This window comes from Nannospalax galili, unplaced genomic scaffold (genome assembly GCF_000622305.1).
Source record: "Nannospalax galili isolate Female #2095 unplaced genomic scaffold, S.galili_v1.0 scaffold1191, whole genome shotgun sequence".
In the NCBI taxonomy this organism is placed as follows: Eukaryota; Metazoa; Chordata; class Mammalia; order Rodentia; family Spalacidae; genus Nannospalax; species Nannospalax galili.
In genome coordinates, this window is record NW_008330570.1 from 4,967,748 (window position 1) to 4,991,368 (window position 23,621).

The window sequence follows — 23,621 nt, forward strand, 5'->3', positions numbered from 1 at the left end:
CCAGCATTAGGTTGAGAGCTCTGCAATGTCCACCTTTAACAATACAGACATGCACGGCCCAAAGCAGCTAATCACTATAGGGAGTTTAGGTAACCGTGGGGAATTTGTGATTGCAGACAATAGCCAAATGAGGAGATGGGCAGAGTGCCAGGTGCAGGGAATAAGGGAAATGTGATGGTTTGTCTCCTCTGAGAGAACAGGATCTTTACATACATAATTACAGTTCATAACTGACCCTCTAGAACCATCTGTCTTATCCATCAGAATATTTAAACAATTTCATAAGAAGCTTCTTCTGGATATATCACAAATCAAACAAAACGGACATACTACGTTTTCCAAAGATGGCTCAGTCATGAAGTGCTTGCAGTACAAGCAAGAGGACCCAGCACTTGAAACAACAACTAGATGTGATGGCATTCCCCTGCAATCCCAGTGCTAAGGAGTCACAAGTAGGAGGATCCTTGGGGCTTGCTGGCCAACTTGCCTAGCCAAAGCAATGAGTTCTAGATTCAGCACCCTGTCTCAAAACTTAAGGTAAAGAGTGATTTTTAGAAAACACAGAATTGACCTCTGACCTCTGCATATATGTGCAAACATATTCATGCACACACATGTACATACATGCACATGAACACATACACTTACGTATATACACACACACACACAAAAGGAACCCTGATGTACTATAGCAATAAATAACAGACTTTTACGGCTGTACTTCCAGGATCCCATTCCCCTTTAGGTCCACTCCACTTTTCCTGGCCTACCATCATCCAGGCTTTCCTAAGTGCCCCTCCAGTAATGATATCCCCCAAGGTTTAGTGCTCTCTACATCCTGCCTTGATTGCTCACCTGCAGTTTCTTGTCTATGCATCTTATTTCCTCAACCAGATTGGAGGTGCCTCGCAGGCACAGCCCAGCTCAGATAGCCATCCATCATAGGCCCATCAATATCTTTTTATAACTGACCCTGGGTCAGTAAAGTCAGGACTGTTGAAATGTCTACACAAGGCCAGATTTCCTATAGCAGGGCAGAAGAAAATTGCCAGGTTTCCTGTGGCACCTTCTAGGAAACTTCCTGAGAAGGTTCAGGGCTACTCCTGGAGAATGTGCTAAGTCTACGACTTTCCTGTGCCCTCTCACCTCTCTCTCTCTCTCTCTCTCTCTCTCTCTCTCTCTCTCTCTCTCCCCCCCCTTCACACTCCAGTAAACTGAATACTGTATGGGAAAGCTTGCTCTCCTCCATTTCCCATGAAGATCCTACCAACAATGGAGGCCTGGGAGTCACTGGATTTCTGGGAGACCTGAACATCAAACTCATGCTGTGATTGGGTTATTGTCCTTCCCACATGCCCAGTGCAGTCATTCACCAGACTTCCCAGGTTTCCTCCTCTCTCTCTTCCCTCCCCACAGCCACCAGCACTTGTCAAGACTGGTCAGAACCCCACTGTCCATACAAACCCAAAGTCCACCAAAATGGGAAAGAACTTAGGGAAATTCGTCCCAGGACATCAAGGACAGTTTTCTACAGGGCTTCATAGAGCAGGGGGAGGGTGGGTTGTGCCTGTGCTTGATCATCTGGTGAAGATAGTTGGTCAGGGCAGGTTGTGAGCCCACCATCCATTGTCTGAGACCCTCACAGAATATCAGCCCAAGAGAAAGCCCCAGACGGCTGTGCTGGGCCTACCATGAGACCCTTTCCATACCCAACTACATACACCAAGGGACAAGTCTGTGTGGAAAATCAAACAGGCCCCGAGCCGTGCCCTTTGGACCTTTGGCAATTCTCCCTAAGCCCGGGCTTCCTATAAATGGAGCACTTTTCTCGCGGCCAAGCATTCTCACCAGTGCCTGCTACAACTAGCTACGGTCTTGGAAGAGCCTGCAGAGCCAGCAGTGGCTCCAGGCCTGGGGAGCCACCCCACCCACCGGTCAGCCATGGGCCCTCAGAGGCCCCCGCTGCCGCTGGTGCTGCTGCTGCTTCTGCTGCTCTTAGACACCAGCGTCTGGGCTCGTGAGTGCCAGTGGGGGCAAGGGTGGGGCCCTGTGGGGGCCAGGGTCGACAGCACGGGAGTCAGGGTTGGGGACCAGGGTGACAGCCCAGTGCTGGGTCATAGCTTGGGACTACCAGTTACACCAGAGGGTGGTAGAGCTAGAGTAGCTTGGGCCATGTTCAAGGGAGGGTAGCCCCTGGAGCCCTAAGGTAGATGTTGGTGCAGACCAGGACTACAGATGGTTCCATCAGACTCAAGGTGAGGGCAGTGGATGCAGGGACTAGGAACTAGGTTCTGGAGAGCCTTAAAATAATTAAAACCTTGAAGGAGTCCTTCCTGTCAGCCCCTGGAACCCATTGGAAAGACACGAAAAAAGCCAAGGCTTCCTTCTCCTTTTCTTACAGAAGACGAAGTGCTGGAAAATGTCAACTGGAACTGTCCAAGTAAGGCATTTCTCCACAGGGTGTGAAAGGGAACCTCAGCCTGTCCTCTGTACCTCTGTTCCCAAGAGCTTGCTCTTTCTACATAGTACCGCATAGTGCCCACATGCTCAGATAAGTGGGCATTGCTCTGACCCCAGGAAGCAAGTGTTTTGAGTCTCTACCCACCCAGTCCCCTCTCCCAAAGGATGCCCTCCTTTTTACCTTGTTTTTCTCATCTGTTCTTGGGCCAGGAGTAGGTTAGGGAAGGGACTGTCATAGGCACTTTGAAGAGACATTACTGTCCTGTTTATCACTAATCATAGATTCAAAGTGTAGAGGATGACGATTAATGATTGATTCAGAGTGTATAAGGATGAGGAAATGCTGACTTTTAACCTGTGTGCAGAACTCCAGACCCCGCCACCCCTTAGTATTTACCTGACCCCTACAGGTCAGAAGATTTGGCCTTGCAGCGGTACCCAGTGTTCTGAGGCGAGCGCCAGGGCTGGCCGTTTCTTTGATGGGGCAACACCTCCATCTGATGGTCATATTGGAGTACTGCATATAAACTCGAATTGCTCACAAAATTTCTTTCAAGCACAGTGGAATCCTCCAGAGATTTCTTGGGGCGGAGGGGTGGGGCGGGGCAGAATTCTGAAAATCAGTCAGGCACCCCTTACACTTAATTAACTTGGCTTTAGGTATTTCATAGCATCAAAAGAGTCACATGGTAACAGCATTTTCAAGCAAGGAGAAAAATGGAACTAGCACTGTTCCTTTGATAACTCTTAATTTTCTGAAGCATCTCTTCTATAAATTTTTGGAGCCCCATTATTTGATGCCTGACATTCTTTTCTATGTACCCTGGATAATATATTAGGAGCATCCAAAATAATTTAAATATCAGCCTTGGCAAAAACATGGAGATGTTAAATCTATAAAGGAAAATTAAATATAATGCAAAATCAATTACAAATAGTTTGAGTTCAGTTATCAATGTTATTAACTATGCCACTACCCCCTCTACCCACCAGTAACTGTCCTTGGGAGAGTTATTTCATCTGTGTGGCTGATTTATTTCTCCTCATTTTAGAAGACGCAACTCGATTCAAGCACCTCCGAAAGTATGTGTACAACTATGAGGCTGAGAGCTCCAGCGGAGTCCGTGGCACTGCAGACTCCAGAAGCACCACCAAGATCAACTGCAAGGTATGGAGGACGGGGGCTGGAGGAACCTGCAGAGGAACCCACAGCTTGTCCCCAGCCTTGCCCTCCCAGATTCCACATAGAACCTCCCAGGAGGTCAGAGCACCTGCTAGGATTGTTGTAACTACTGAAACTATCCCTCCGTCTGTAAGTCAGCTACCTGAATAAGAAATTGTCTGCCACAGAAAGAAATGTGAGACAAATTATTCTGCCGTTAGCCTGTAAGATGTAATTGGAGGACACAGTCTATACGACAGCAGGATAGGCCTATAGATCTGGACACAAAAGAGGCCAAGTGAGGTGATCATCTTGGGAATGTTCTGGGGTGCGCAGCACTTATGAGCTCAAACAGAATCTGGAGAAAATGTAAAAGAAATGCATAGTGGAGTGATAGTTGAAAAAGAAAATAACAAGCAGGAAAAGGCCATCATTGGCATCGACAGCACAGGCTTCCTTAATGTCATCCCCCAAACAGTTACCTATGAGTACCTGTTGAGAGTTTCACAGATGGAGAGAACTGAAATTGATCTCTGGTTGTTATCTGGAACCATTCAAAGAACATTCCGGCATGGTGGAGATATTCCATACTTGTGATCTAATGTGGCAGCATGCCCCATGGGTAGCTACTGGCCAACAGAAATATGGCCAATGAGAGAATCAGGACTGAATCTTGAATTTTATTCAATTGAAATGGCCATCCATGGCTAATGCCTGCTGTTTTGGCAGCATAGATCAGCACTACGAAGCCCAATTTCGAAGAGGGCAACCTCTAGCTGGACTTCTCCACACAAACCTCAGCAGTAGCCCCTGGATGTGTCTTGCACACAGTCAGAAATATAACCAGTCCTACAGTAAGGAACATTTTATTTTAACACATGACCACCACATTCCCAACAGCCTTTCCCTTGGTGTCATTAGCGATTAAGCCAAAAGGGTACCTCCTGATCTTGTTGGACAATCTCAGTGTGCTGGTACCTTCCATTCTTTTAGATCGAGCTGGAGGTTCCCCAACTCTGCAGCTTCATCCTGAGGACCAGCCAATGTACCCTTAAAGAGGTGTATGGCTTCAACCCAGAGGGCAAGGCCTTGATGAAGAAAACCAAGAACTCAGAGGAATTTGCAGCTGCCATGTCCAGGTAAGACAAAGGTTTGTGTCTTTAAATATCTGGACTCTGTAAATCCTGCATGTGCTGAACATGAACACATGCATGTACGCATGAGTCCTTGGAGGTACGCGCATAGGTGTGCTCATATCAGGCACGCCTGTGAGCGCTGGCATTAGTATTCAGTACCTATCATAGATCAGGATACTGTGGAGTTTTCACATCTATCAAAAAGAGGGAAGCATTATTTACCCACACCTAGTTAAGTTCCCTTGATTATCATTTAGACTGCTTCTGAAGATCTCATGGTTTAGACACTTGAGACCAAAGCTGAGGTGGTTTGTTTAAACAGACGAGACCCTGTTTGAAGAATCAAACAAGGCTGGTACCTGGGGGTCTTCAGCATGGGTCAGGCAACACTTGCTTCTGTGAGATCATAAATTCTGCATGGCCCCCATATGATGAGAGTACAAGGTCTGTTCATGCAGGATAAAGGGCAGGCAAGGCCCTCACAGGTCCCCCTATCCAGGGGTAGCATGCAGTCACTGTACACCAAAGGCCAGTGCTACTGTTTACAGCTGTCATCACTCCCAACATATCAGTGACAGTGTTGAACCAATCATTAAGTATTTTCAACACCACCCTGACCTTGCCCCTAGTTACAGTTTAGGAGGCCCTAAGTCTATAAAATGCAAGCTGTCATGGGGATGTTAACTTAGTAGCTGGGGGATCTCCATAGTGCCCATTTTTAGATTTGCTAAATGTTAGAACATAGTCTTTTCTCTGAGAAATAGGTGTGGATGTTTCTGTCTTCCATCAGAATACCTTACTTTATCTGACACTTCTGGAGGGAAAAGATGTACTGGGATGAGAAGGCAGCAGTTATTTCTTGTTCCTTTCTCTTCACTAAACACAAGGAACCATGAGAGCTTGCCAGGCCTGCGTCGCTGTGTCTACAGTCCTGTGAGAGGTGCAGAGCTGTAGGAGAAGTACCTGGTCCTCTTCTCCCGCTTCTGACTTAACTAGAGTAGGTGCAGCCAGGCCCGTACCAGTTCAAAAAACCCCCAGCAGGAAGTTCCTAAGACCAAAGTCAGCCTGGACTTCACTCATGGCCTGAGACCACATAAAAAAAGTAAATTCCAACAAATTCATGGAAAGAAGCTCAAATTCACTCGTAGATAGAAAAATGTAAATATTACAAGATCTCTATCACTGTACACACATCAAATGACAAGATTTTAATACAGCTATGTTGCCTGTTGCTGGCAGGCCAGGGAAGAAAAATATATTGTCACTTACTAATGGTAGAAATGGGAGCCATTCAGCAATATCTATTCCAATGAGTAGTGTTTATACTTTGACACAGCAGCTCCAATCTCTGGGACTCTAGCCCATGGGATTAAAAGCAGAATGTGTGAAAACAGACATATAAAGCTGTCTAATTCAGTCTCACTTGTGTGACCACAAAAGAAATTAAGAAAGCAAACGCCATCAAATGGGGGCAATGTTTAATTAACTATAAATAACCAAAGAATGGACTGTTATACAGATTTTATTAATCTATTAGAGGTATTCCAAATGATTCAGATTTTCAGAGTATAATTAAGTGAGAAAAGCGAGGTGAAGAAAGTAGACATAATACATTGCCATTTGTGTAAAACACTGAAAAAACATCTGTGTCTGTGTTTGTATCCACGCATCTCTGTATAGAACAGCATGGACATGACACGCTAATGAGGTAGACAGGGAGGTGCCCGCACGAAGAGTAATGGAAGCAGAGATGGGTGGATGGGGAGCAAAGAAGGGGTGAGTGAGCCAAGCCAAAAACAGGACAAGGAAATAAAAGAAAGCCCAAACCGACACCTATTTGTACACTTTTTGGAAAATGTGTGTGGAAGGTCAAAAGAAGAACTGAGGTAGGAGGAGACTGCCATACTGCTGGCTCCCTCTGCAGGTTGGCAGTGCAGGAAAGGCCTTCCTTTGACTATGCCCTTCCTCTCTCTAAAACAGATATGAGCTCAAGCTGGCCATTCCTGAAGGGAAGCAGGCTGTCCTTTACCCTGAGAAGGATGAACCTAAACACATCTTGAACATAAAGAGGGGCATCATCTCTGCCCTCCTGGTCCCTCCGGAGACAGAAGAGGCCAAACAAGTGTTGTTCCTGGTGAGAATTTTAAAAGCTGATGACAACGGCCTTTCAAGCTCCTCTTCACCTGTCAGAGACCATCCTCAGCATCCACAAAATACATCATATATCATCACTGGTCAAGCTGCATTGATACATTGGGCGCCTTGGATTGGTGTAAATGCCAGTGACTACGGCTCCTTCTGTCCCCAAGGCTTACTGATAGGCCATCTTGAGCTGATGACTTTGTGTCTAATTTTAAAGCAGTTCGTGAGGACTCAAGCAAGTAGACTTGCTTTGGGTTGATATTTCATTCTCCTGCCCCTCACAATTATAACACAGGAAAGCCAATATGCATTTTAGACACCAAGGAGACTGGAATATGCTGCCAGCCAACTTTAAGAATTTTAGATCTATCTCATAGGGAGAATTCAATGTACTTCAGGCACATGAACGTTTTTGAGCCCTTACTGTGTTCTAATCTCTCTACTCCATGTTCTTAGAGAATATTGAGGTGTTTCCTGCCTCATGATATCCTGGGTACCACTCTTTGCTGGTCTCCTCCCACCAACACAAGTTGGCCAGCCAAAGCAATGGGAGCAAAGAAAATCCCTGCCAAATCTGTATCCCTCCCGCCAATGCTCCAGGCCTCTCTCTCTCAGCCCCCCTCAAGCACTTGATGGTGTTTTTCCCCACACTAACTGTACCTGATCATATCTTCTGCTCCCACAGGATACCGTGTATGGAAACTGCTCCACTCAGGTTACTGTAACGACAAGGAAAGGAAATGTGGCGACAGAAATGTCCACAGAGAGAGACCTGCAGCAATGTGATGGCTTCCAACCCATCAGCACTAGCGTCAGCCCCCTTGCCCTCATCAAAGGCCTGGTGAGTCTCATACCACAATGTCATACGCACCGAGCAGCTGCCTCCTTAGGAAATTCTGAATGTTCTAGCTATTAGGGCCTCAGAGAAGAGCCTTCCCAGCTTGTCCTTTATAGAGACTCCAGTGGGACCCTGAGAACCAGACATGACAAGGATTGCCAAGGCTGTAGGACTGTTATTAAGTGTTCCAGGACTAGATTTGGACTCCCAGCCCAGAGCTTGGGCCTTCCTACTGTCCTGCTATGGCATCAAATCATCTGCCTGTCTATCCCTGAGAAAGCATAGCCACATACTTTTTTTTCTGTACAAGAGCTGGTTGTCCTAAGTGAATGGCCCCCTAAAGAACTCCCCAGACCTGTGCTCTCTCCTCTCCCTCGGACCATGAAGTGACAAGAGCAATTGTATCTCCCTGTCTTTCCCTGAGAAAGCATAGCCACATACTTTTTTTCTGTACAAGAGCTGGTTGTCCTAAGTGAATGGCCCCTAAAGAACTCCCCAGATCTGTGCTCTCTCCTCTCCCTCGGACCATGAAGTGACAAGAGCAATTGTATCTCAGTTTCCTGTTCTTCCACCCCAAGTAGGACCTGACAAAAGCTAAGCCTTCTGGCTCCTTCCCAGGCCACCGTCTCAGTACTAACTTCCTCTGCCACTATATGGGGTATATCACATAGTACCTGAGTTTGTCCAGTTCCTGTAACATCTTCCAGGACATGAGTTACGAATTGGCTCAGTAAGCATGAACTACTTAACAACCCCTGCCATCCTGGCAATGCTCCTGGTCATTGTCCTTGAGGCTAAAAGGCGAGGATCTGATGACTGTGAGGGTCACAGTTAGATAAAGCCAATTCACTGTCTTGGATTCTTTTCTGAGTGTCTGTTGTGTTCTCATCCTTGCTCTGGGTAGCACTGAGAGAGAGGGAAGGAGAGAAGAAAGGAAGGAATGAGAGAACTAAATGAACCACAGGCGTCCCACAAGTTGCTTTCAGACCAATGTGCCAACAGGTTCACACACTTGCCAGTACGAGACACTAGACACCATAGCTGATAAAATCATCAAATGACAGTACAGAGAAGCAGCCCTAGGCCTGACCCGGAAGGATAAAGCATCCATCATTCATGGAGCTCGTTGGGAACAATCCTGAAAAATACAAAGCATGTATAAATGGAAGCTGTGAGGTGTGCATGTGTGTGGAAGGTACTATGTGATATAAGGCACTCATGGTGTGCAGGGTGAGAACTCGACTGGGATGGAATGGAAAGAGTCTACGGCATGTTGACTTGTGTCCCTTCATCTAATGACAAGTTCATCAGGTTCTGTTCCTTTTACTGGGTTTATGTAGTGCTGCAGCGCTTCTATCCCCTAGTTCCTTGAAGACAGCTGCCTATAGCAGAAGACTTAGCCTCAAGCTCCAAGGACAGACCGAAATGCTTTCCTCTGATCCCATCCACAGGTCCGCCCCTTGTCAACTCTGATCAGCAGCAGCCAGTCCTGCCAGTATACCCTGGACCCTAAGAGGAAGCATGTGTCAGAAGCCATGTGCAAGGAGGAGCACCTGTTTCTGCCTTTCTCATACAAGTAGGTAACCCACATTCACCTGGTTCATCATCTAAGGCATTGGTGAGAGCTGAATGCCTCTTGAGTGTTCAGTTGGAGATGAGGCTGTGCCCAGAAGAAGCTGTGGAATGTATAACATAGAGTCTATCCATGTCTTTTTAAGGGAATGTGGTAGAAAGTTCTAGGCATGTGAAATAATTGGAGTCCAACAAAAGATATCTTATACTCAGATTTTAAGGACTTGTCGATCCAGAAAAGCTGGGAGTCATTCATTGCATGATGTCCTAGAAGCTCTTAGAAAGGGCTTCATGAAGGGTTTAGGATTTCAGTGAGACTTGTACAGCCAAATCTGTTTTGAAAACTGGCATTAGATAACTGCTATATCCTCAACACCATGCCATGGGAGCTACAGTAGACTTTCAAGGTGTAGTGTTAGTCCCAGCCCTCTGGGAATTCTAGACTGGCATAGCACATAAAGTACATTTGTCCTTCAGAGAAAGGATAACAAATATGAGCAGGAGGATGTGGACCTTCTCCATAAGAGAGTCAAGATGGCTGGACTTCACCATGCTGTAAAAGATGGGCAGGATTTGGGAAGGATCAGTGATACGGAACTTTCAACATGAAAAGTTTAGCATGTTCTTGGAAGTTGATCATACATAATGCAGTGTGTTTCCTTTGTTACTAGGAATAAGTACGGGATCATGACACATGTTACACAGACACTGACTCTTGAAGACACACCTAAGATCAACAGCCGTGTCTTTAGTGAAGGTAAGACTTTCTGCCCCACAAGTGCTAGGAAATCTGCCCAAGAGATGCCAATCGTGTCTCAGCTCTTGGCTAGGCCCTTGTAAATGTCTGCTGAGCAATGAGTATGGGAGACTCTAGTGTTCTGACCACTGAGCTATCACTAGGAAGAAATCATTTCATGATGTCAAGGGGTAGTGGGACAAAAGGAAGGGAAATGTCTCCAAAGCTGCCTGGGATTTTATAAGTAGAAAACTGAAGCCTCTGCTGAACATAACACCCTGGTAGCTCTGACAGTCCCATACAGCTGGAAGACTATCCTGGGAGAGGGAGGCAAATGGAAAAGAGCCTTCAAAGTCAGATCAGGTAATCCGAGGACTTGGTCTTTAGAGCTAAGAACTTTAAAGAACTCTAGTGTAACCCCAGGTTAGCATTGTTTTTACTTATATCTTGTGCGGTGTTCATTGTTTTCTTTATTTGTAGAGCTTATGAGGTCAGGTGGTGAAAGCATATGGATTTATGTCCATTCTACAGAGGAGAAAATGGCCCCCAGTGGTACTTAGTGATATAATCTAGGTCACAGAATGAATGCCCAGATGTCATCAAAGTTTCCTGTGCCCACTGCACATTTCTATGCTGGCTGTTACCTTCTCCCTGGCATAGGCTAATGGACCTGTAGGAGGGTCTCCCGCCTCCCAATAAGCTGCTCAAAGATTCAATTGGAAAAACTGGTGGGTGAGGACAACTGAGCTTAGTCTTGGTGTTGCCATGGCAGCAATAGTGCCTCCTCACCATTGTTTGCAACACAGGGTAATCAGATACCAGGTTCACACAACTGGATTCAGTTCCATGTTGACTGCGTAAGTCTAGAGGGTTCTTGAGCAAAAATTCCCAAAGTAATGGGACTGGAAAGATGACTCAAATGAAAGACGCCCTCTGCTCTTCCAGAGGACTCAAGCTCAGTTCTCAGAACCCATGTTGGGCAGCCCACAACAGCCTGTAACTCCAATTTCAGGGGATCTGACACCCTCTTCTGGTCTCTGCAGGCACCAGAACTCATGTGGACATAGACATACACAGACACACATATATGCACATAAATAAAAAATAAAAAGAAATCATTTTTTTAAAGACATGTCTACATCGCTCATTGCTGTGTCTTAGTTCCTTTCACTTTATGCTGTGGAAGAATATTTTCCCTTAAGGAGGCTGTGATGAGACAGTGAAAGCAACTAAATCAAACACCCAGCTCAGAGTCTGATGCTTAATATGAGCTGAGAATGCAATCATTTTCAATGCTCTCTTCCCTCTGCTGATACCTACCCCAGCTTCCAGCTTATATTCAACAAAAACATGTTTGAGCTACAAAAATAAGAACTCCTTTGACACTTCCCTTCTTCCAGGTACTGAGCAGGTAGGTCTGGCCTTTGAGAGCACCAAGTCCACGTCACCTCCAAAGCAGGCTGAGGCTGTTTTGAAGACCCTTCAGGAACTGAAAAAACTGTCCATCTCAGATCAGAATGCTCAGAGGGCAAATCTCTTCAATAAACTGGTTACTGAACTGAGGAGCCTCAGTGATGAGGCAATCACATCTCTTTTACCACAGCTGATTGGAGTGTCCAGGTAGGTTTTTAAGGGTTATACCTCAAATTCTCAAATGACCTATGGAAGCTAAAGAACTTCTGAACTTTGCCCCAACTAAGAATCTTGGAGACTATTTAATTATCAAATCATATAACTGAGTAGTCAGTCAGTTAATACCTGCTGGTTTTAGAACTATCAGCTAAAGTACTGAAGATTCATGAGCAAGACATAGCACACACACAGACACACAGACACACACACACACACACATACACACAGGGAGAGAGACACACACACCACATTAGACATATTTGTGTGTTAAAATAAAAGGGGAGTAGTTCTTATATTTGATGGGTACCGTCTAAATCCTAGTTCTATTTTGAGTACCCTGAAGATTTTGAGAGAAAAAAATCTAGGCCCCTTGATGCTTCAAGACTAGTGGAAAGAGAACTCAGGCAAACAGAATAGTGCCATTTCTCCACCCTTCAGGCATTTGCTGTAAGTACTGCGGAGGCCAAAGGGGACTGAGGCCAGGAATGGCCTATGCCAATGTTGCCCAAGCATTTTTGTGTCCTGACCAGTCCTTTTTTGGCTTCATGTCTGAAGGTCCTTCTTCAAACTTCCCTCAGTGATGTTTCTCCAGTAAATAACCCTAGGAAAGACATCAAAGAGGAAGGCATCAAGATTCCTGAGCTCTTTGTTGCAGTGCAAGAGATGGTTAAATCTGGGAAGCGAAAGGAATGAGATATGTGTTCTCTTGGCAGAAGGCACATCATGGGCTGAAGGTATTGGATACAGTTTGAAGGTGCCCTGCATAACTCTCTCTGAATTTCTCTCCTTAGCCCCATCACTCTGCAAGCCTTGGTTCAGTGCGGACAGCCCCAGTGTTACACACATATCCTCCAGTGGCTGAAAAGCGAGAAAGCTCACCCACTGCTGATTGATGTTGCCACCTACCTGGTAGCCTTGATCCCAAATCCCTCAACACAGAGGCTGCGGGAGATCTTTAACACCGCCAAGGAGCAGCAGAGCCGAGCCACCCTATATGCACTGAGCCACGTGGTCAACAAGTGAGTTTCCACCTTGCCTTGCCCCAGCTGAGAGAAAAAGAAGGTCCACATCTCTGCCTCACATCCCACATGGCAGCCCCCTCGCCTTCAAATCCCAGTGCTGTCTCCTGCTTTTTATAGCTCATTTTAAGAGAGACAACTTGAAATAAGAATCAGCAAAAACAAGTTTGGATTTTAAGAAAAACTTAACTACTATGCTTACTGATTCATAAGTTTCTCTTTGTTTTATTCTATAGTTATCATGAGGTGAACCGTGCAGGGAGCTCAGATCTGCAGGACATTGCTAATTACCTGCTGGAGCAGATTAGCAACGAATGCACCAGGGATGAAGACCACACCTACTTGATTTTGAGGGTACTTTCAGTCTTTTGCATAATATGCCTTGTTTCAGAAATGTTCCTTCCAGATACTCTTTACTATGATGAGTTCTTATCTCATTTTTTCAATGTAGGTCATTGGAAACATGGGCGGAACCATGGAACAAGTAACACCAGAACTCAAGTCTTCAGTCCTGAATTGTGTCAAAAGTACAAAACCATCACTGCTGATTCAGAAAGCTGCTATCCAGGCCCTGAGGAAGATGAAACTTGGAGATGAGGTAAAGCACGCAGAGGAATCCTACAAGTGAAAGCTGATGCTGATCGACATGGTTTGGAAACTATAAACGGAATCAGATTATAAATCTCGCCATTCTACTGGTTTGCTTATAAATCATCTAATTGTGAATTTCTATTTCAATAAGCCCATTAACTTAACTACCCAGCAGTACTTGGATATGAAAGACATACTCTCAACCTTGTAGTTAATTCATCAAGCAGAATGCAAGAGTTTTGCTACATGCTATCCTACCACAAGATTAACCATCATCTCAACTTGGGAAGACATTGATTCTACCCAATCTCACCAAACTAAAATCACGAATTTAAGCCTAACTGAAATCATGAATTTGGGGTGCAAAACTCCAGAGCACTGGAAACTACCTTATTTATAAGCCCCAAACTCACTATGGTTTTCTTTCTTTATCTCCACAGTGACACAATTTATATTCAAACAATCTTATCTTTATTAAGTGGCAGCTCTACAAACAAGTTATAAGTTGATCATAATTTGTGTGCTTTAATGCAATTGAATTCATGATGTATTTTATAGATGTCTTCTGAGAAACATACCTTGAACTGATTGCCCCAGGGAACACTGGCAAGAAGTCCATATCAGCATTTGCAGCCTTATTAGAAAGAAACTAGAATTTTACATAAGAATGAGCCAACATATCATGCCAGGTTGGTCAGGTATGTCCCGTGTCCTAATAGAAGGACGGTGACCACTCTCTCCTCTTTTGGCTGCAGGCTCGAAGGATCCTGCTTGAGACTTTTGTGGATGGTGCCTCTCCAGGGGAGAAACGACTGGCTGCTTATCTCGTGCTGATGAAGGGACCTTCCTCATCAGATATTAACAAAATTACCCAACTTCTCCCAGGGGAACAGAACGAGCAAGTGAAGAACTTTGTGGCATCTCACATTGCCAACATCTTAAACTCCGAAGAACTATATGTAGAAGAGTAAGTAAGAATAACTTTCCCCCACCTGCCACTGAGGGCAGGCCCTGGGATAGAATACCAAGCCCTGACTCTACCGGCACTGCTTGCCCTCAGGATGTATCTTTTCCTTTGGAGAAAACACTTAAGTGAATGTGTATAGACCCTGGGCCAAAGCCGTGGGACAAACAAAGCCCACCCATCTTAGTTGTGATTAGAAATTCTTATCTATTTGAGATACAAGAGACAATAAACAAGTAACAAGGGATTTGGGATTGAATCATATTCTTTCTTTTCATTTAGTCTGAAAAATTTAGTGGAAGAAGCTTTGAAGGAATCTCAACTTCCAACAATTATGGACTTCAGAAAATTTTCCCGGAACTATCAACTTTCCAAATCTATTTCTTTTCCATCATTTGACCCAGTCTCAGCCAAAATTGAAGGGAATCTTATATTTGATCCAAACAATTATCTCCCCAAGGAAAGCATGCTGAAAACAACCCTCACTGTCTTTGGATTTGCTTCAACTGACCTATTCGAGGTATGTGTGAGGCTAAAGGTCTCAAATTCTCTAGCCCATTCAGTGCAACGCCGCCTCTCTCCACTAGGGGTCATCTGAAGCATGAATCCTTAGATTAAATAGAACCAACGATGCCTCAGAGAAGCCCCTCAACCCCAAACCCAAGACTATGCATGTGTTAAATGCATGCATCATGCCTGCTTCAAACTTCAAATCCACTCCCAACTCTGGCTCCTCAGTTTAATTATTTAACCACTCTGATCCTTAGCTGCCTCTTTTCTAGAAAAAGGCAGATGAACGCCACTACTCAAGATTCTAGAGAAATTTAAACAAATAATTTTCATGAAGTGCCAAGCTCAGCCCCTTTCCTGTAGTGTTCATCAGATGCTTGTTTTATTACTTAGACATAAAAGTGGGGGCCGGGAGCCAGTATATAACCAAAAACCTAATGTCATATTTTGCCTGATTTTCTTTCTCAGGTTGGTTTCGAAGGAAAGGGTTTTGAGCCAACATTGGAGGCTCTTTTTGGGAAGCAAGGATTTTTCCCAGACAGTGTCAACAAGGCTTTGTATTGGGTCAATGGTCAAGTTCCTGATCGTGTCTCCAAGGTCTTAGTAGACCACTTTGGCTATACCAAAGATGACAAACATGAACAGGTATGTATTTAAGTATACTCTCAATAAAGGATTGGGTCTCAGTCCAAAACATTCGTGTCTTGGCCTAGAAGACATGGAATTTCTATCTAACTGAAATTATCACCATTGGGTGTTCTTAGATTGGCTATCCTTGCGGTGCTAAGAACCAGTATCCCCTGCAATTAAGGGCCCCTTGAAAACTCAGTGTACCTGGAAAACAAGATGTACTAGAGGTACACTAGCAAAATAGTTAAGTGTAATGTATCAGGCATGAGTTTGAATTCTAACCTCACCATCTCCACATTGTACACCCCTGGAAAAGTTGGGGTTTTTTAGGTATATTTGCTCCTATATCAACAGGATTCTAATAATAATCTATATCTCACAGCATTACTTAAAAACTAAATGAAATAAGATATATTCAGTGCTAAGCACACTACCTGACATTAGTATTGATTGCTCAATAAAAAGATACTTATAGTTTTAAATTAATATTTTCATAATTATTAAACCCTTTCTTTTGACTGTCACGTCAATGCACTAACTATTGAGAACAAACTCAGCTTTAAAGCTGGCAGTGAGCCACCCTTTAAGGAGTAGAAACTAGGTTTTTTAAGGTGGAATTTCTTATTTTTTTTAATTTTTTTTCTACTCATAGTCTCATAATTGTACTATAAGACAACTTGTTATAAATACTGATTCTCAGGCCTGCCCAAATTCTAGTGAATCAGACTCCATTTGAACAAGACTCTGGGGGACTTTAATGCACATTCGAGACTGCCATAGTTTGCTCCCATATGTTACCTGGTAGTCTCACCCTTCACCTTCTGTCTTCTGACCTCCAGTTGAAGCTGATTCATTTTGGGTCTGTTTTTCTCTTTTCTTCAAAGTTACTGTACAATAGTCTATGGGTTTCTTTCTATCTCTAATAACAGTCTATGGTCATGTTTTTTCAGACTTCTGTCTGATTTATATAGTAGCTACTTTTTCCTCAAGAGATTCCTAGCACTCTTTCTCAGTCAAGAGAGAGAGGACTAAGAGGAGGGGGAGATAGAGAGCTTCCTAATCTTGAGGAGCCCTGGGGATCCTGGCATCTTGGAGAGCAGGGGTTTCCTTTGCTATGCCATATTTTCTTCAAGCTAAGCACTGCTTTGAAAGCACCCCTATCCCTGACAAGGGCTCATAGCTTTTCGTCTGTGTCAGGGGAATTATCCTTCAGTAAAAAGTGGGGCTTGCCCTATATTCCTACCATCCATACCATGAGGGCTTGAGCTTGGGCATATCACAGCTGCAACGATAAATCAACTTCAGGAATCTAAAACTGTTGGACAGAGCTAGTATCTCACTAGATATTTTGTTACTAAAATCCTAGGACATGGTGAATGGAATCATGCCCATTGTTGACAAGTTGATCAAAGATTTGAAATCCAAAGAAGTCCCTGAAGCCAGAGCCTACCTCCGCATCTTGGGAGAAGAGCTTGGCTTTGTCAGGCTCCAAGACCTTCAGCTCCTGGGAAGGCTTCTAATGAATGGTGCACGTACTCTGCAGGGAATCCCCCAGATGGTAAGTGACCCAGGCCCCATTTGAGCACTCATGAATTAGCCAGGCTCTTCTTAGATCTCCTGGCCACACAAACCAGAGAAGGTATTTGTACTTCTTTCAAAGACTGAGGTTTGCCCTGAATTCAGTAAAGGTGATTCTTGAGGTCTGAGGAAATGGCTCAGTCAATAAAGCGCTTGATGTGCAAGCATAAAGACCTGGGTTCAGTATCCAGGACCCACATAAAAAAGCTGGATGTGGTGGCACACACTTATAATCCCAACACTTGGGGCTGGGGACAGAGACAGGCAAGTAGCCAGCAGCAAACTCCAGGTAAAACTGAGAAACCCTATCTCAAAAAACAAGTTTAAAAGCATCCTGAGAAATGATACCCGAGGTTGGCCTGGCCTCCACACACATGCATGCACATGCATGTACACCTGCACACACATGCACACATATGAACATGCACATACATACACATTAACGAACAGATGAGGAGGCTGAGGAGATGACTCAGTGTGTAAAGTGGTTGCTATGCAAACATGAGGACCTGAGTTTGGAACTCCAACATGCACGTAAAAGCTGGATACAGTCATGTGCATCTGCATCCCTAGTGCTGGAGTCAGAAACAGCCAAATCCTGAGACTTCAGCGAACAACCAACCTGGTCCAAACTGGCAGGTGATGTGAGAGGCCCTATCTCAAAGAATAAAATAGAGAATGATAAAGGGAAACACCCAGCATCAACTTCTGACCTCCATACATGCAAGCACAGGTAAAAGTACCTGCACCCATTAGAGCACATGGACACATATACCACCTACACAGTCTATTTTTAAATAGATGATTCTTGGCACAGAGAAAATTTGGTAGCATTCAGAAATGTACCCACTCATATTAGTTGTATGTTTCAAGAGCATTAATTTGATCTTCTAGAAAACAATTCTAAGTGTACCTTTCCCAACCTATGCTGAAAGCTCTCTTTAATACTGAAATGATATAATATAAATGAAAACATTAGGAAACAATAACCCACTATCTAAATGTGTTATATTATTATTATCATCATCATCATTGTTTACCAAAAAAAGGAGAAAATATACACACATATTCCCGAAAACTAGATAAATACTCATGTTGACTTTGAGAAGAGAACACTCAAGAGCTGGGGGTGTGACTCAGAATAGTAACCTAGCATGATCAAAGCCCAGATTTCATTCCCACCTAGCACTGCAAAATGAAGAAAGAAAAAGCAGGTCTCAAGTTCTTTTATGAAAAAATAATTTTTTTAAAAAGAGCCAATATATATATTCCCATGGACATCATTTCAGTAGCTTTTTGATTTCAAAAAGTTTATTTTGCCATAATGAAATACATTGCAGGTAAACTCATTTGCACTCAGATTTTTTTAAAACTCCGTCCCATGTCATACATGATACTTAAAGTTTGTAAAGCACTGCAGTCCAGCAGTATTCCTAAGAACCTCTGACTCAGCAGTTTAAAATGACATGACAGTCAAGCTATAGAAACTTCTTATATCTCAATGCACTGAAACCAGTAATCATTAACCTATATTTCTGAGACTATCCAGCTAATCAAAATGGGCTAGTTCCTTTCTTTCTGAAAAGGAATTGTGTGATATTTAGGAGGTCACATTTAACAAAAGTCACCCACATATGTTGTACTTGAAGTTGGTCTCCCCTGTTGGATTTACAGATTGCACAGGCCATAAGGGAAGGTTCAAAGAACGACCTGTTTCTTCACTACATCTTCATGGACAATGCCTTTGAACTCCCCACTGGAGTAGGGTTACAGCTGCAAGTGTCCTCATCTGGAGTCATCACCCCTGGGACCAAGGCTGGAGTGAAACTGGAATTAGCCAATGTAAGACTGCATTGAACGAAAACAAACCAATGCCTGTGTTACTTTTCCTCCGGAGAGCAACTCTTGCACACGTTTTTGAAATGTTTTCCACTTCATGATAAAATGGTTCATAGTAGTAATCACCTTGTTAATTTTTAAGAGAATTTTAGGATTCTACCAGTATGCATCACTTCACCATTTCTCTCTACTTGACATATAAATAAAAAGAGAACTCAACTGTTCTCTCAGCACATGAAGATTCTTATTATCTTTTTTAATCCATCCAGTTATGCTTAAGGTTTGTTAAGGTTCATCCTAGTCCTGGGCAATGCAGGCTGGCTCTGGGGAACCGAACACTTCAGCTTTTCATCCTCCAAATAAATCTCAAAATGTGTGAATGAGGTGTGAGTTAACAGAGACATTTCCCCAGGCGTCAGAAGGAAGGTTAATTAGGAGGCCGAGGTATTTAATGAAACTGAATAGGTCGTTTCTGATTTACAGATGCAAGCAGAGCTGGTGGCAAAGCCTTCAATGGCCCTGGAGTTTGTAACAAACATGGGCATCATCATCCCCGCCTTCGCTAAGAGTGGTGTCCAAATGAACACCAACTTCTTCCATGAGTCAGGCCTAGAGGCTCACGTGACTCTGAAAGCTGGGCAGTTGAAGATCATCGTCCCTTCTCCAAAGAGGCCGGTCAAGCTATTCAGCGCCAGGTAATTCTGCCAGCCAGGTCTGCCTGGCCTGTTTGAAAGGGAGAACCGAAGATGTATCTGCGGGATTTGGTCAGGCTAGATAACTAATTGAAGTAATTTAGGTGCTGGTGAAACAGGACAGGGGGATTGCCTGTACTTTTGCTATCTACATTTTACTAAATTGTCCTGTGCTGTTCTACACTGAGATTTAACATCTGCTGGTTAATGAATAATTGCTAAGTTGTAGGGTGTTGTCTATTTGTTTATTCATTTTAAGAATGAAGAAACACTAGGGTTGGAGAGTTCCTGTTTGGGAACCAAATACTTTTCTCCAGGAAAAACACCATAGGTCACACTAGTCTGCGGTAACTAACTCTGGATGAAACACGCATAAAACTCCTAATCACACGATTATGGGATCCAGCCTCAAAATAAGAGTTCCAGGGCCAGTAATATTAACACGTTCATTTCCTCATTCAGAAATAGCTTTTAATTGCTTAGTATGTACCAAGCTTATTGAAGGAGATACACAAGGATCTCCCTGTGACATCACAAAGCAGGAAACCTGGAGCACACTGCATAACCTACAGGCGCTCAACAGGGTGGAGAGCAGCCTTTTCAGGTGGATCAGTCAATCTGAGCCTCTTCTAGGCAGTCCAGTTTGTCTCAGCTTCTTCCAAGGTCAACTTCTTCCAGGGAACTTTGCTGGTCTGAGAGTGTCTCTTAGCAGTCTTTAGGGCTTATATATGCTAGGGGAGGGAAGAGCCTAGTGAACCTGGCCAGTTTCAGGGGCTTCCTGAAGCTATTGAGTTGCTTGCTTTCTGCTAGAACATCCTGTTGTTTTAAAGAGCTATCATCCAAGATGGTTTTAACACAGAGACAATTGCTATATAAAGAGCTGAAATGTGTTAAGTTAGCAAAGTGAACAGAGATGCTAGGGAACTATGGTGGGAAAGGGTAGCTCAGCTGAGACATGGCTAGCATTATAAACTCTTATAAAGACTTTGGACTGCCCTGAAAGCAACAGAGTTGAGAAAAAGAGTATAAATGCAATAAACAGGTATTAAGAGGAAACACTCTGGCTTTAGAAAGGAAAACTAGGAAAGAGGAAGCTAGGAAGGACCCTACTACAATCATGCATAGTGAGCAGGAACAATGACCTGCATTAGACAGATATCCAGGGGGAGAAGAGTGAGCAGGCTCCAAAAATCACAAGGAGGTAAAATCATAAGTATTTGATGACTGGCTGGATATAGAGTAGAAAGAAAGAAAGAAGGAAGGGAGGGAGGGAGGAAAACTAGGAAAGAGGAAGCTAGGAAGGACCCTACTACAATCATGCATAGTGAGCAGGAACAATGACCTGCATTAGACAGATATCCAGGGGGAGAAGAGTGAGCAGGCTCCAAAAATCACAAGGAGGTAAAATCATAAGTATTTGATGACTGGCTGGATATAGAGTAGAAAGAAAGAAAGAAGGAAGGGAGGGAGGGAGGGAGGGAGGGAAAGAAAGGAAGAGAAAGAATAGAAGGAATAGGGTAGGGGTGGGTTGTGTGGTAGAGTGACTGATTAGCAAGTGTAAAGCTCTAGGACAGTTCATCCCCAGCACGAGAAACAAAACGAAATGAGGCATAAGAACAAAAATGAATGGAAACAGATGTACCTGACTATATGTCAAATTGCTAACAAGTACAGAGAGATAAGAATTACTTCAAGTGACATGGTTACTTCATTGAAACAGGGAACAGAGAGAGAGAGAAAGAGAGAGAGAGATTTATTGTATTTAGATTTCCTCCACTATCTGCACACCCCCCTTATAATATAAATATATGATATGTTATATAATATTCAATATGTTCATTATATATTAAGGCCTATAGAGTCAAATTTGTATGTCCAAATGCCCTACTGTGTGGTTTCATCCACTAGAGTCTGGTCAACTTACCGAGACTCTCAAATGAAACTGACTTTCCTTCCCCCAGCATCCATTTGTTGCCAACACTTCCTCAGGTAGGGATGGGTTTCTTACCCATTTCTCCACATCTATGCTGGGATTGTGTCTGGATTGAGCTTATGTGAGATTTGTGCATGCTGTAACCATTGCTGTGAGTTCATATGAGTAACTGACCAGAAGTCTAGAAAAGCTCCCTCTCCTTGTGGTCATCTACCACCTCTGGCTCTTATAATCTTTCCACCACATCTTCTGCAATAATCCCTGAACCTTGGGAGGCAGAAGTTTGATATAGGTGTCCTATTCGGGGATAAGCACTCTGAAGCCTCTTGTTCTCTGCATGTTAGTCAGTTATGGGTTTCTGTGTTAATCATCATCTGCTGAATAAGGAAGCTTCCCTGGTGAGAACTGAGAGATGCATTAATATATGGGTATAGCAATAAGTCATTAAGAATTAGTTTAATACTATATTCATTAAGCAAAATATTAGTATTAGGCTCTCTCCTATGGTCTCTAACCTGTCTAGTCTCATATTACTAGGCTTAATATCAGTGTCAGGTATGGGCTCGATCTTAGGAAGCAGACCTTAAATCCAATTAGAAAGTGGTTGGTTACTCCAATAACACCCATGCCACTATTGCACCAGTGGGTGTATCCTGCCAAACCAGTTGTTTTTTTAGCTGTTTTAGTTGTTTTTTTAGTCACAACTGGCTAAAGTCGGTTATTAATTTTCTAGCATGCATAGCACCTTCCAGCACGATGAAAGCTAGCCAATAGAGATCAGGCTTTGGAATCAGCACCAGCGTGATTTCTCCTTGTTTGTTCTGCAACTCATGTATGTAGTGTCTTCAACAATTGGAGCTGGAGAGATGGCTCAGCAGTTAAGAACACTGGTTGTTCTTGCAGAAGACCTAGGATTGACTCCCAACACCCACATGGCAGCTAACAACTGCCTGTAACTCCAGTTCCAGGGGATCCGACTGCCTCTCTGTCCTCCACAGGCATTGCACAACATGGGTGCACTTACCTACATGCAGGCAATACACGCATACACATAAAATAAAAATAATAAATAAAACATTTTTTAAAAAGAAATATTCTTATTTAAAAAAATAGGGTCTTACTGTGAAGTTCTGGTAGGCAACCAATAGTAGAGGCAATGGCCAGTATTTTGAAGGTCTGTGGGAACCCTGGTCAACAGCTTCAAGAGGGAGTTTATTCACACCATTGGACTTTTGTTTTGCTAGCCTATGGTGTCTAGTAAGGGCAATGTCCCCCTATTATAAGATAACTCCTTTTAATTTCTTTTTATAATGTATATGTATATATGTTAGGCTTCTATAGTGGTGGGCCTCTTCTATGGGCTATGACCTGTCTAGTCTCTAGTTCCTAGGCCTGATATCAATGTCAGAAATGGGCTCCATTTTATGAAGCAGATGTGGCTTTTATGAAAGGCCTTTGGTGCTAGTTATCCCTCCCCCTCCTCTGCCCTGTCCTTCCATTCTCCACCCCCATTAAACTCTTCCCAACTCTCTTATTCCCCTTTCTACCTTTTAGATCACTGCATTCTACCTCTTTTCCTGGGAAGCCTCTCCACGCCCCCCCATGGCCATTTATTAGTTTCCTGACCATTCTGGGTTTTCAAATTGAAACGTGCATATCTAAGATTTCAAAGTTTGGATATACTGATTTTGGTGTCCTATGAAACAATTAGTTTGAACTATCTAAGTGGCAAATAGACCTGTGGAACTCAGCCCAGTAAAAAGGTTTGAGCTCCCACGTGAATTTGGAAATCATCAGCATGTAGAAGTGAAACCAAACAACCATCAATGAGAAATGAGGGCAGAACATGGAGAATATAAACATGTGAGTGAAGATGGAGAATAAATGGAAACAGTGACAAGAAGGGACCAAAGTACACACCTAGGCAGGCTGCTCACATCAGCAACACTTGGCTTATGACACCTTCCAAAACAAAAGGAGATAGCACTGGAGGAAGAACTTATGCCAAAGAGGAAGCCAGGACACTGTAGACTTTGTTTTACTTGCTATTGTTTTAGGTACATACATGAAAGGAAAGTGGTATAACTTTGACCGAGGTTAGACTCGGATATCTTAATCTAGGTGCAAGTGAGCATCTCTACTGAATGCTTCTGAGCTATCAAGGAAGATAAATTATATATATATATA

The 23,621-nt window shown here is 43.5% G+C and overlaps 1 protein-coding gene across 3 annotated transcripts in view; it reads left to right on the forward strand.

The window, feature by feature from the left end:
- Positions 1 to 1,862: 1,862 nt before the first annotated feature.
- The window catches only part of Apob (apolipoprotein B), a 63,237-nt gene continuing 41,478 nt past the window's right edge, over positions 1,863 to 23,621 (forward strand). For 2 of the 3 annotated variants that reach the window (XM_029553981.1, XM_029553985.1), the window contains exons 1-18: positions 1,863 to 2,017; positions 2,402 to 2,440; positions 3,513 to 3,628; positions 4,616 to 4,761; positions 6,739 to 6,892; positions 7,586 to 7,741; positions 9,190 to 9,314; positions 9,982 to 10,067; positions 11,447 to 11,666; positions 12,470 to 12,697; positions 12,934 to 13,051; positions 13,149 to 13,295; positions 14,044 to 14,255; positions 14,535 to 14,772; positions 15,231 to 15,407; positions 16,759 to 16,950; positions 18,645 to 18,812; positions 19,293 to 19,504. In XM_029553981.1, coding sequence (XP_029409841.1) covers positions 1,942 to 2,017; positions 2,402 to 2,440; positions 3,513 to 3,628; positions 4,616 to 4,761; positions 6,739 to 6,892; positions 7,586 to 7,741; positions 9,190 to 9,314; positions 9,982 to 10,067; positions 11,447 to 11,666; positions 12,470 to 12,697; positions 12,934 to 13,051; positions 13,149 to 13,295; positions 14,044 to 14,255; positions 14,535 to 14,772; positions 15,231 to 15,407; positions 16,759 to 16,950; positions 18,645 to 18,812; positions 19,293 to 19,504 — 2,810 coding nt within the window. In that variant the 5' untranslated portion in view covers positions 1,863 to 1,941. The remainder of the gene's footprint in view (positions 2,018 to 2,401; positions 2,441 to 3,512; positions 3,629 to 4,615; positions 4,762 to 6,738; positions 6,893 to 7,585; positions 7,742 to 9,189; positions 9,315 to 9,981; positions 10,068 to 11,446; positions 11,667 to 12,469; positions 12,698 to 12,933; positions 13,052 to 13,148; positions 13,296 to 14,043; positions 14,256 to 14,534; positions 14,773 to 15,230; positions 15,408 to 16,758; positions 16,951 to 18,644; positions 18,813 to 19,292; positions 19,505 to 23,621) is intronic. The other variant, XM_029553976.1, reaches the window with a different exon arrangement.